The sequence below is a fragment of the Myodes glareolus genome, chromosome 1 (assembly GCF_982192425.1).
Source record: "Myodes glareolus chromosome 1, mMyoGla1.1, whole genome shotgun sequence".
Lineage (NCBI taxonomy): Eukaryota > Metazoa > Chordata > Mammalia > Rodentia > Cricetidae > Myodes > Myodes glareolus.
Window position 1 is genome coordinate 9,116,689 of NC_142026.1, and position 13,037 is coordinate 9,129,725.

Below are 13,037 nucleotides of genomic sequence, written 5' to 3' on the forward strand. Positions count from 1 at the left end.
AGAGAGAGGGAGGGAGGGAAGGAGGGAAAGATTGGAAAAGAAAGAAATGTAGGATTTTCAACAATAATTTTCCAGGTATCTTGAGAATGTATGAATCATCAAGCAATAATGTGTTGTTTAAATGTTTGTAGTGGAATATATTTACATTTCCATGCATTCATAAATATATACGTACTTTGACAATGTTGCTAGATTTTATTAGAAGTATTTGGCACTTAATGACAAGTATCTGGGCTTTCGTTTGTTTTTGTTACAGTTGGAAGGTTACTGAGTAGATGGGGAACATTTCTCAATCGACACTCCCCTCTTTTTTGCACAAGCTACTTAGATACACTGATTTTCTGCTTTGGTGTGTAGAGCTCTTCCCTTCCTCCTGGTACCTTCATGCTTCATTGCTCCTTAGCACATTACAAAGAGCATTTGCATCTGCTCTCGGGGGAGTATGGAAATTCATATCGAGAGCAGATGAACAGAACAACTGGCGCCGCTTTACAACCCTGGTACTGTTAGTCTTATCTGACCAGGCGTTGTGAATCCCGGGAGAAAAGACTGGACTGCATGCTACCAGCTCACTATGCAGCAACTCTCAGAAAATGAGCCACACTGTTCAACTACACTCATAAAAAATACAGTTCGAACCTTAAAAAAAAAACAGTGTGTGCCTTGGGCTCTCCTTCAACTTTTAACAGCTATGCAAATTCTAGGTGCTTACTAGAATACAAATATGAAAGCAAAATGTCAATATTTAAAATGTATTGCAAGGATACTCAAAATTTCACAAAGCATTAAACTTAGGTAGATAAGGTAGGCAGAATCTAAACTCCAGGAAAAAATGCTCATCTATAGTAGAGCATCCTGAACATCAGATTTGATCAGGCTGGACTGGCAAATGAGTACTGCCTTTCTTTACAGGCTTCTCCAGCCTGAATGATCGGCCCTCTCAATGAACTAAAAACCTTCTTTTTGAATCACAGTTGCATGGTACCATGCCAGTCTGCGATGACAGAGAGCTGCTGTGTTCTCATTCTCTGGCGAGGCTTTCATAAACACCTGTAGGGACTACAGTTATATGTTGCTAAGAGCACCCTTCAGGTGTCCATCTACTGAGGTTATTTATTAACTAGGTTTTATTCCAAGATTGTAAATGTTTGAACCTGTACTTTGCTTTTCTCTCTCTCCCTTTGACATATACTACCCTATTTCCTGGTGTAGGTGCTAATAAATATTTTAGTTAATACAGGAAGAAACTGAGAATCCATGCATAGAGTTAAGAATGGGAATCAAATAGACAAAATTGTGCTCCAAAAAAAGATACTGCAGTGTGAGTAATGAATTTGTGGGAAAGACTGAATCAGAACAATATACTGGAAATGAAAGAATGAATTGAGAATCTTTGAGACGAGGCTGGATTCATTGTAAAGAGGAGAGAGCTGTTGGTTACAGCAGAAAATAATTTAAAAGTATCTCTATAATGCTTTGTGGGGAAAATGCTGCCAGAAGTGACTTTCTCTAATAATGGGGGTTAGGGTTAGAGGGTTGGGAATAATGAAAATATGTAACATCTAATCAGAGACATTTGCTTGGTAACTGCCGAATGGGAAATAATATGAAAAGTTAAGATCAGCAAACTTCTGAGAGACATAAAAATCTAACAGATTGGAATCATACAGATGCTCAGTAGTTCTCTATTTTCATGTTTGAAAAATTAAGCCCAATGTAACATTGACCTGGACTGAAAAATGTTTCCCAAAATAGCTTGAGATGGGAACACAGGCATGCAAGTTCTTTTGAATCCTCTGGTTGTAAGGTAAAGACTGATTTGTTGTTATGGGTCAAGAACACAGCAAATCTCAATCCTGATTAAAGGACAGCCTGAGCCTTGAAGCACGTTGCGTGTTCTCCATCATGGGCTTAACTGTACTCATTTAGAGCAGTGTATACTGACGTGGAAAGCTAATATCCCGATTTTGAAAGTCATCTCAGCAAAAACTGAGTGATGTCCATTTTCCCTGTTTCATCTGGGTCTATGAAATGACTTGCAAATGGTAAGGGTTTAGAAAGTAAACGGTACTTCTATATTGAAATAGGGAAATTATACATGGACTATAGGAAAAATAAGTTTTGCTTGTAGACAGGACTGATCATTGTACCTAGGACCTTGTTCTTATAAGCAACCTCTTTACTGCGACCTACATTTCAATCCTAGGAAAATGTGGGTCTTTTTTTTAGTGATGAATTTATTTCATCTCATTGTTTAAAGAGGGCTTACTGATATATATCATTTTCTTTTCTTTTTGCATAAGTTGAATTGCAAACACCTGTTTCCTTTAAAAGCAGCAAAGAAGGTCAAAGAATTGACTGAATATGTGTTCTCCTTGGAGCGTGTTTTATTTTCATGCCCAAACGCATCCCCTTTCTTTAAAAAGAGGAGCAAAGCCCTGAAACAAAGACTGGATGAGTACTGGAATGGATCCCAGTGAAGTCTCACTGCCTGGATGTGTGAGAGCCTGGCTTTAATTCCCATGACTGAAAAATAAACCCCACTAGGCTGCAGTTGCTGTTCTTGGTGCTGTTCTGAAAGACGACACACATGTCGAAATGTAAAAACTGCTTAGCTTTTCTTTCTCCCCAACCCCTTTTTTGTTTTTCATTGACATGGGGACTATGGATAGACACCAATGAGCTGTGAAAATTGACCTTTTCCTCAAAATAAAAGTGGGGGGGTGGGTAAGACACTATGTTGAAACAGTATCATAAAGCATGTTAGAAATTGTCTTTGGGCCATTTCTTGCCTAACTCTTCTAAGTCCTTATTTTTATAGGAAGCAAATGAATATGTTGCAACTAAAAATGTCACCACTATGAAGATCATAGTTTAGGAGGGCAAGCTTATTTAGTTGGGCTAACAGTTATCCCGTTTTCATGCAATGACCTGTCAACATATTGTAAGAAAGTATTCAGTTCTCACTGGGCCACATTTAACTTGTACATCGCATCCCAGTGCATTTGGTATTATGCTTAAGAACTTGGCTGTTGGTGTCACGGGTGAATTCACATTTTATAGCCAGTATCAGTTCACAAATTTAAAAATGTATCCTCCGTTATAAATTACATTGAGAAAATATTGAGCTTATCTTCAATAAGAGGAAGTGTTCTGAGTCCTCTGTGCCTCAGTTCTCTGGAGTGACAGAGGGAAAGTGAACCTCTACAGGAGCACAGGGTCTCAGTCTTCACCAGATCCAATGGAAAAAATATTTAACCAATTATGATATGATAACTTAGAAACAATTTTATTATAACATTGAAATAGTCTTAATTACAACATCGAGATATTCCTTCCACTATGGTCTACAGATTTTCGAATGAGTCACTGGTTAGTATAGTACTGTATTAAAAACTTTTCTTTCTATGAATTTTGTTGAACCAAGTCATTCCACTTTTCTTTCATGTTGCTTTTCCCAATTACATAATGAAAAAATTGAAAAAAGGGGAGCAGAGGTGGATCCTTGGGAGTGTTTATGCTTTACCTTTTCTGTAAGCCCTCACTACCAATTCGTGTAAAACACTTTGGAGGGATGGAAGGTGACTGTAGACACTGGGGATCCGTGGTTCTTCCAGTTAGAGAAACCAGGCAGGCTTAGGTATACTCTTAGAAACAGGAATCGGTTATCAATGATATTTTCATATGAAAGTTGTAGGATTTCGTGGGAAATCTGAGTTTCCATTTCTCAGGAAGCTCCACAAACCTCTTCCATAGGCTTCTGATCCCCTTACTAAATCAATCTCTGTCTGCGATTGTAGAGTACAGACAGCTACAACATCATCTTTCTACTGCCCTAAGAAAAGTTCAGAAGGAAACCAAACCTGCCTTGAGCGCTTTTCTGATAGCTTTCTCAATTCTCTTTCCTTGGTGTCTTTAAGTTGTCAGTGGTCACGAGCCATATTACACTGCTCACCCACTTCCCTCTGTTTACAAAGCCTGCTCACCTTTCCCTACAGCATGCCCACCCAGATGGCCACTTATCTCCCATCCTCACTCTACCACTCCATCAAAGTGCACGCACCCTTCTCTCTCTGCTGGGCTCCTAGTCAAAGATAAATGCAGTAATAGAAATTGAAATATACCTAAATATTAATAGAGACTGAGAAAAGTAAAAAACATTGAAGCAAAGTCATCTGTGCACACTTTTATTTACGTGGCTCCCCTGGATATATATTATGACATTTGTAAGTTTGTACAGATTTATTTTTGGTCTACTACTGCTTCTATCTTAGATATCTTTCAGTTGGAGAGATACTTTCATCAGCCCACAAAATTAATCATTGCTTTAGAATATTTTTCACAAAAAAATTTATAAACCATCAAAGGCTTTTCCTTTTATTTTGATGATTATATCAACTACAAAGGCAATATTGAACATTACATTTCTTTTCCTACTTAAAACTCTTGTTTCCTACTTAAAACTCTTGGAAAGTCATTCCATTTTGCTACTAATTGGTTGGTCCTAGAAGAATGTGTTTATTATTCATCAGTTATACTTGTCTAGATGTTTCCAGTGAAGGAATCCACTTACACTGTGCTGTGGCGGAACTTCTATTTAATTATACTCTTAATAAGAGAGGTATATTCCTCTCGTTTTTTTTTACCACAGGTATTTCAATTCTCCTAATTTTATTGTAGTTTTTAAGATTGTGACAATGATTCTATGCATATATATCATTAGATTTTGAAAAATATAAAGAATTGCTATAAGTAACATATAATAAAATTCCTGCAAGTGCTAGTACAAAGAAAATATGTATGAAGAATATTTTATACAGTTGCTGTGCCTAAAAGAAAATGTGTGGTTAGAACATAGAAAATCACTTGCTTAGTTTGTAACTCATGAGGCAAAGCTGATGTTGCTGCTGAGAATGACAGATTCATTCTCAGAAATATGTTAGGACTGAACATTTAATCAAACTGCACTTATGCAGAAGTCATGTTGCCTTCTCTGTATAATGACTGAGTGAACAAAGTAATTTTTCTATAAAGGGATTCTTAAATTATGTAAGCGCTTCCATAACTTGATCAAGTCATGCTGAGGATAAACAAGAGAAAGGAAGCAAGTGTTCACTAACTTAATGGTGTAAACCATATAACTTACACTGGTTACGATAGAAAAAGCTATAAACATAACAGGTAACTAGTAAAGACTATTTCTGATATAAAAGGAATTTATATTTGTTTTCTTTTATCATATTGTTGCCCCCAGTCATTTCTGCATTTTGTAGCTGCAGAAACATTACTTCCATCATGACATGAAAGCCTACCTTCACTCCTGGTGCCCAAGGCTTTCGTGGTGTCCAAATAGAGATGAGCCCTTTAAAGCCGGAAGGAAGTCCTGCATAGTTCAGTGCTGACACACACAGATGGGCATGTGCATGCATACACATTTATGTTCTATGTATTCCACAGTTATTCTTTTTAAGGGTAGATTTATTCCAGCTCTCATTGTTTTACCAATAATTTATCTTCACATTAATGTTTGTAATAATGTTTTATACTTCAATCATTTGACAGTATAGTATGTTTCAATATCTAGCAGAGAAGACACTACAAGTTTCCAAAAGTCTACAAAGAATAGTGCATTTTTAATAAGACATAACATTTAAATACCTCATTTGATGTTATCAATCCCCCAATGCTAAAACTGATTATATTTAATTTGTTGTGATAAAAGCTGTTTGAAATTTCCAAGAATTCCTTCTTTAATTTTATGTTTACCCAATTTTGGGGGATGAGTAAGATTTTATACTTTACTGAACTCTCATGTTTCTATTATATAAACTACAAGTAGCATCATAAATATGTATATGTATAATAAGACTAGAAATCAGCCCCCAAACATTAAACTAGAAAGTGTAAGTATAAAGCTAGATTGGGACCATATTCACTTAACTATGTGTCTTTTACTTAAATATTTTTTCTTCTATTTCTATCTTGGACACTAAGTTTAGAAATAAAATTTCCCATAAGGTGTTGTTTCTGATCTACGCTTGTCTAATCACTTTTAACCCAATGCATCCTCTTGCTGTAGTCTTCCCTCACTGCTATTTATCTTAACTTGTTACAAGTTTCTCCTTAACCAAATTTGAAAATCAGGGCAGTCCAGTTAAATCTCTAAAGAATTTATTTGAGTATGCTAAGGTATAATCTAGGTAGGATGATGGCTTTGAATGTATAAACTGAGGTAGGAATGGAGAGAGTGGGGAGGGGTAGACCAATGACTCAGCAATTAAGAATGCAATGTGTGCTGCTCTTACAGAAGACGTGAGTTCAAATCCCAGCATCTAATCAGATGGCTCACAACTGACTCTAATTCCAGTTCCAGGAGATCCAAACCATCACTTGCACATATCCACATGTAGAAATAGACACATACATGGAATTTTTTTCATACACATAATTTAAAAATATTTTTTTAAAGAGAAAGGGAAATCCTCCTATAACCATAATCCCTACCATGGCTATCAAAGAGAGGCTTTATGAGTGGCCATAGAAGATTCAGTCAATAATCTGTGGCCACTTTTGGAAAATAAGAATGAGGACAAATAAAACATGTCCTTCCATAAGATTACCTTGGATTTCAGAAACAATTGTGTTCAGGGGAGCAACATTTTTGCCTCTCCCAGGAATGGCTAAGCATTCTTACATTGTCTGAAACAGACACAAAATAAACCCCTTCCAGAAAACAAAAACCTAAAACCTGAACTCTATACAACTCTGTTCTCTTTTCTTATTGTCTGTCTTCATAAATTGACTCTACTTACAATGTACTTGCCCTCTTAAATAAGGTGGAGCCTTGTTTTGGTCAGTGTTCTCAGAATAAAGGGCTGCTGATCAAAGCTGTGCAGCTGCAGTGTTGCCTGTAGTGATGCTGTGCATCAGCAGAAGTCTGAAGGGTGCGGTATGCCAATGCTGGATTCCTTAATTAATGCAAAGATGCCAGGAAAGCAAACAAATAAAACTCTCCAACAATCTGTTCTTTAAATGCTTTCATGACTAGTGGATTCAAGGAAATACTTTCATAGGCGCCATTTACTCTCCAAATTAAGCAAGAAGCAAGGAATTTTCCTTTTTCCCCTCTTCATGAATTTATGGAGGGTGTTTGTTTAGCAGAGCACTGCGAACTACACAGTGCTTTCCTTGTTGACTAGATTCCAGCAGCAGCAGCAATTAACATTGGTTTCCTAGGCAACCATTTTGTACCCTACTGAGAAAAACCTTCTTGACAGGAGCATTCTGTCTTAAATTGTTTTGTTTTCCTTTTTCACCAAGTGTACGGTAGACTGATTTGTCATTTCTTTTAACACACCATTATTGTACCCACGACACTTCAAAGCAGAAACATTTAGTGGTTTTTATAGCCATATGGTTGAATTTACTGTCAATGCATCTTGGTTCACTTTTAACAAGCTGCAAGAAATCAACAAAAATATGTGCCCGGGCATATGCCGATTTGCCTGGATTTTGTGTTCACAGTCTAACTGGTGAACCATTGCATGTTCAAGGAGGCACAGCTGGTCCTGATCCAGATCCACGCGCTGCACAATCAACACTTATTTGGTCTACCAAAAATGCTCCATCTTCACTCAAGATGCAGCTTAGAATTTTCAGAGCTGTTGAAAGGTTGTCAACCCCATCAATTGTATTAATTAATTGGTTTTCAGTAGGCTAACATCGCAGTGATCATAGTATGAAGATGCACCGTGCCCAGATCCTGGGCCTGCCTTTAAAATTCTGCCATGATGGAGACTGAAACAATCAGGTCCTCGGGTTGGTGGAGTGTGGACAGTCCGCTGGAGGACAAGGGCCTGGAGGAGCGATAAGTGCTGAGCTCGACGGTAACGCAGTGGTGCAAGGTTAACTGAGACACCTTTTGTAAGAGACAAAAGCCTGATACAGTGTCTGGTAGCCAGTGCCAGGCACTGAAGCAAGGAGGTATTCCAAATATTTTCCTAAGTGATGACCTGTCTCTATGCTTCTCATCCTATTTCTTTATGTCACGTATTCTCATACTATCCAATAGTCAACAACTTTACCACTTTGTAAAAAGCTATGAGACAAATTAGATCCAGAGAAGTTACTCTTAATGTTCCTTCTAAGTAGTTTGTAATCAGATTTCCTTGAGTTATTTCTGAGTGTTCTTTTCTGTTATATAAGTTTTTCTTACAAACTTTTCTTAGCTATAAGCTGACTTTACAGCCAAGCTATTTTCATTGCCTGTAGAAACATTGTCATGTTGACATTAATGATAAAATAGACTATCACAAGGTTAACATTCAAAAACTAGTCACCTACTAGTAACTTCTCCAAAGCTAAGCTGATGTTCATTGGCCGAAATCCTAACATTCACAAAAGAGAAAAAACAGAAATATCACACATACTCCTTGACTAATGTAATTTATAGCATAAACTAAAAAAAACTTCACTTCCCAAAAAGTTTTGAAGTCCAAAACTAAATGATTGAGGTTTTCAAAATAGTTATTTACAATAAGCAGTATTAAACTTTCAACTGTAGAAGTCAATATTACCTTTCAATTGTGTATGATTGATAATTAATTTATGTATAATACATTTATTTTTAATCCTCTCAACAGTCAATTTCTAGTCATAAATTTGCATATGTATTTGAAAAAGAAAAAGAGAAGGTGGAGAAAAAAAACAATGAAACGATGTCTTTTACTCTCTTACCTACAGGAGATGTCCTGCTGCTAATTGTTCTGGTGAGCTTTAAGGCCAGCTAGCTCTTTGGCGCTCCATCTAGATGATAGTCCAGAGTTGGACTTGATGATAGGGATTCCAAATAGATGGGACCCCAGGATTTATGCAACCAGGTTTGAGAGCAGAAAATGAGAGAGAGAGAGAGAGAGAGAGAGAGAGAGAGAGAGAGAGAGAGAGAGACAGAGGAGAAAGAAAGTGTTTTATTCCTTCAAAACTTTGTCTTTGAAAAATACTTCTTCTGACCATCATTATAGACACAATATTAACAACAATGAGTTATAGTATCAAGAGATAGGCATAAATAATGCTAGCCTGGTGGGACTAGTCTCTCAGAATATACTGCCATGGCTGCTAGTGAGATACCGAAGTGGTAAGAACCATCTGGACATCTCTTTCATCAAGGATTCTTGGCGTGCTGTCTATTACATATTATGTAATTACCTAGCTGAGATCCCAATCATCCCATGCACCAATGGCTATTACTTGTTCCATTTTGTAAGAAGCACAATGAATTCTAGTGAATTTATCAGGATAAAATAACAAGATGGTAGAAGTTCTTCAGTACGGACCCATATTTTACTGAACTAAAGACCTTAATAGTTCCTTAAAAACTTACCCTAAAGGATAGTTGCCCCTTAAAAAGGTAAAAATATGGCTCGTGGGTGGGTGAGTGAGTGGATAGGTGGGCAGGTGAATGAATAGATGGAAGGAAGCAATAGACATATATGTTGGATGAATGAAAAATGTCATACATGATTAAATATATTAAAGTAATAAGCATATATATAAGACAAGAGTCATAGTCTTTATAATTTCACTTTTATTAGTTTGATTCTATGACTATAATACTTGATCATTTGTGTTTCTTTGGTACATTTATTCTTAATTATCCGTGAGCTAACCCAAACCCTGAGTGAATTTGCTCCTGTCCCAAGAGCCAGGCAACGGGGATGCAGAATTCACCCAGGAGAGCTCTAATTACATTTCTGCTGAGGGAAAAAAATCATCTCTTACTTCATAGGGAAAACTACCATTAATATTCTGTTGATAAATTACTTTGCCTCTTTCAAGGAAGATTATAAGTTCTCTGGACCAAATGAAACCCCCAGAGCTCCTGGTCATGATCATATTTCCAAATACAATGAAGTTTTGAATAGAAGGCAAATAATTTTCTATTTGAAAATATTTAATAATTTCATTATTCCAAACAACCATAACACATTAGTTAGCCCAATATGAACTTGACTTCCTCATATGTTATCAAGTTAGTCTTAAAATAGAATTTTTAAAGTCAAAATTGGATGCTAGGAGTTGAACCCAAAGTCTTATGCATACAAGGCAAACACTGTATCACTTAACTACATATCCAGCTCCTGATAAATTCTTTAAGAAATATAAAAGTTTAACAAGTCTTCCAAGATCATGTTAAAATTATTTTCTGGCAAATATAATAAATGTGTACAAAAATAAAGTCACCTCATTCATAAGTTATGTCCACTGGAAACCAAAAGTACATTTCTAAATTAGTTTTCCCCCCAAACAAAAAAAAATCAAATATCTTAGGCTTTCTTTTCCAAAATAAATAGAAACTAAGTTACTGCTCACCAATGAAACATGATAATGTGTGTACAGTGCGTTTGTGAAGAGTGAATCTGACGACACGAACCAGGGCCATGCATGCCTTCAATTCTCTGCTCCCTTGTCTCTATGTAGACTGTTTTAAAACTCCTTTATAAAATGCCCACATTGTCATTTTGGCTATTTTGTCTGAGTCCATTCTGCATGTCTCAAGTTCTATTATGTTATAAACAATTGAAGTAATTTTGGTTAATACCAACATGCAGTCCTGCACAAAAGATTGAAATATTGTAGCAATGCTGAGTTATTATTTTGCCACATAAGCTAATGATAATTGTTCTTTTATAAATATTTTCTCAGTACAAAGAGCTTCAACTCATAAAAAATGTTATAGATTTTAGAAAGTTAATTAGTACTCAAGTACTTAGTACTCCAGTTTAAGTGATACTCTTCTAACGCGTGTCAAATTCTTAGAAGTATATGAAGTAACTGTGCCTTTTTAAAGTTGACAACCTGAGTGTGGAGCATGGTTTATTTCTAATTTGTGTGAATAGCATGAACAAAAACTTTTATATTCGTTTTCTACCCTCCTTTCACAAAAAAAAATAATAATTGAACTATGTTAAGTATCCAGTCTAGCCAAAAACTTGGTGAGAAAGGCTTCAAGAATTGTGTGGGTGTCAAAAGAAATCACCCAGGACTGTGGATGTTTACCATATAGGTAATCACATATCTCTCAGCACAGTTCCCTCTGTGGTGTGCTAAATGCCGCTGAAGGATACTAAATGTTGCATTAGTGCTAATAAGAAAATTCAAGAATAATCTAGAAGACAAGGATCATGTTGTCCCAATGTCTGCTGTGTCTGTACTACCTCTCTTACTCCCAGTTTTCCATAAAACACTGGAATACAAGAAGCATCCTCAACTGATGACTTTTAAATGCTAGACTTGCATTGAACAATTAATGTATCTGAGAATCCCCAAATCCTAAATTTGTTCTTTTTAAATACTGTTGATCAATTCTTAAAGCTCGCCAGTTGGACTTCTGGTCACTGTGTATTCTTTTGTTCCTGTTTATTTGCAGAGGAAGTGTCTGCGAGGATAGTTCAAGTAGTCACGGCTGAAGCTGTAGCAGTCCTGAAAGGTGAACAAGAGAAAGAAGCCCTACACAAAGACCAGTCCGCAGCTCTGCCTTTAGGTAAATAAGAAAAGCCTAGGTCGGGACAAGCATGTTCAGCAAATGTATTCTACATTGTACATACTTTGTCTGTAGGGCAGTCACCTACCACCTTTACCAGAAGCAGGAGGACGTGTTTTCACCCCCTCAGTGGATTCACTGGGGTGCTTTGATAGGTTTTAGCGTAATAAGTTTGTTGTTAGGCATGATAACCCTTTTTGTTTATTCAATCTATGTACATGAAGTGAACTGAAGCTTCCATTAGAAATGACTATCTTTCCTTATGGGTTCAACTACATGAAACCAGTAGCTAGGGCTTTGTTAGAGTCATCAGTGACTTGAATCACATAAGAGAGACTTACCTTGTGATTAGAGAATCGACCATATAGCTCACCTAAGGGCACTTCAATAGCCTTGCTCTTTCCCATGGTCATAAATGCCCTTCAGTGCCACAGAGCCATGCAACGCAGAATCGCTGAGGAGGGCACTCAGGCAAACGCTTGCTGCCCTGCGCAGATAGATATACAGATATGTATGTTGATACGTGAATGCATAAATACATAAATGATAGATAGGTAATAGATGCGAAGATAAATTACAACTACATAGATGAGTGATAGATACATACATAGATAAGTGGATAGACTGAAACCTAATATATATATATATGTAAATTATAGTTAGATAATAGAGACTGAATAGATCCTAGATAGGTGGATAAGTAGACAGATATATATCTATAAATGAAAGGAGACTTTCTAGGATTCAGTCTATTTCATATACACATATGCCCATTCTGCCAAAAGGCATGGCTTCTAAATCCTAAAACCTTTTTCCTATTTTATTGCTCAGTGTATCCTTAATATTTTTTCCTGATTAAGAATCCTTGAAATGTCTACTAAAAATCAAGAATAAGAATATTTTCCTTTTCCAGATTAAGAGTTTAGAAAAAATATAGTCAATATGTGTCATTCTGACTGTTTTGATTATCAAGGGCTATCTTTCTCATGGACAGGATTGGAAAAAGAATACCGAATTTAAAACATTAACTTTTAATCTATCATTCACTCCAGTTCTTTGTTTCTTTGAAATAAAATTCAAGTTTTAAAATTCTAAATCTTAAAAATACATGGCACAAATCTCAGAGTTGTGAGCTAAACACCTGATGTCACAAAGCCACCTCTAAGGCACAACTGTATCATAAAACTTCAGTTCACATAATCTATGGAATAGGTGCAGCCGCTGGCATTCACTGAGAACTATTGCCTTTGAAATTCCTTCCCTGCATAGAAAGGTCACATGGAAGGTAAGTATCCAGGAGAACTTCAGAGGTGGTTCAGAGGCCTGCTAATTCAAGGTGATACCAAAACCAGGAAGTGGCCCAGCTCCCACTAGGTGGGTGGAGCTTGTCTGGCGGCCACCACAGGCTGTGTGGCTTTACTCTTCCTTTCTGAAGGTAAAAGAAAAAGGAAGTTTAACCTAAAACTGGAGGTGAAATGTCATTTAAAATGTTTAT

At 36.6% G+C, this 13,037-nt stretch overlaps 1 protein-coding gene across 16 annotated transcripts in view; it reads left to right on the forward strand.

Moving 5' to 3' along the window:
• Map2 (microtubule associated protein 2) overlaps positions 1 to 13,037 on the forward strand; it is a 269,527-nt gene that overhangs the window by 213,538 nt on the left and 42,952 nt on the right. For all 16 annotated transcript variants that reach the window (XM_085698855.2, XM_085698845.2, XM_048459086.3 and 13 more), the window contains one exon: positions 11,429 to 11,542. In XM_085698855.2, coding sequence (XP_085554981.2) covers positions 11,429 to 11,542 — 114 coding nt within the window. The remainder of the gene's footprint in view (positions 1 to 11,428; positions 11,543 to 13,037) is intronic.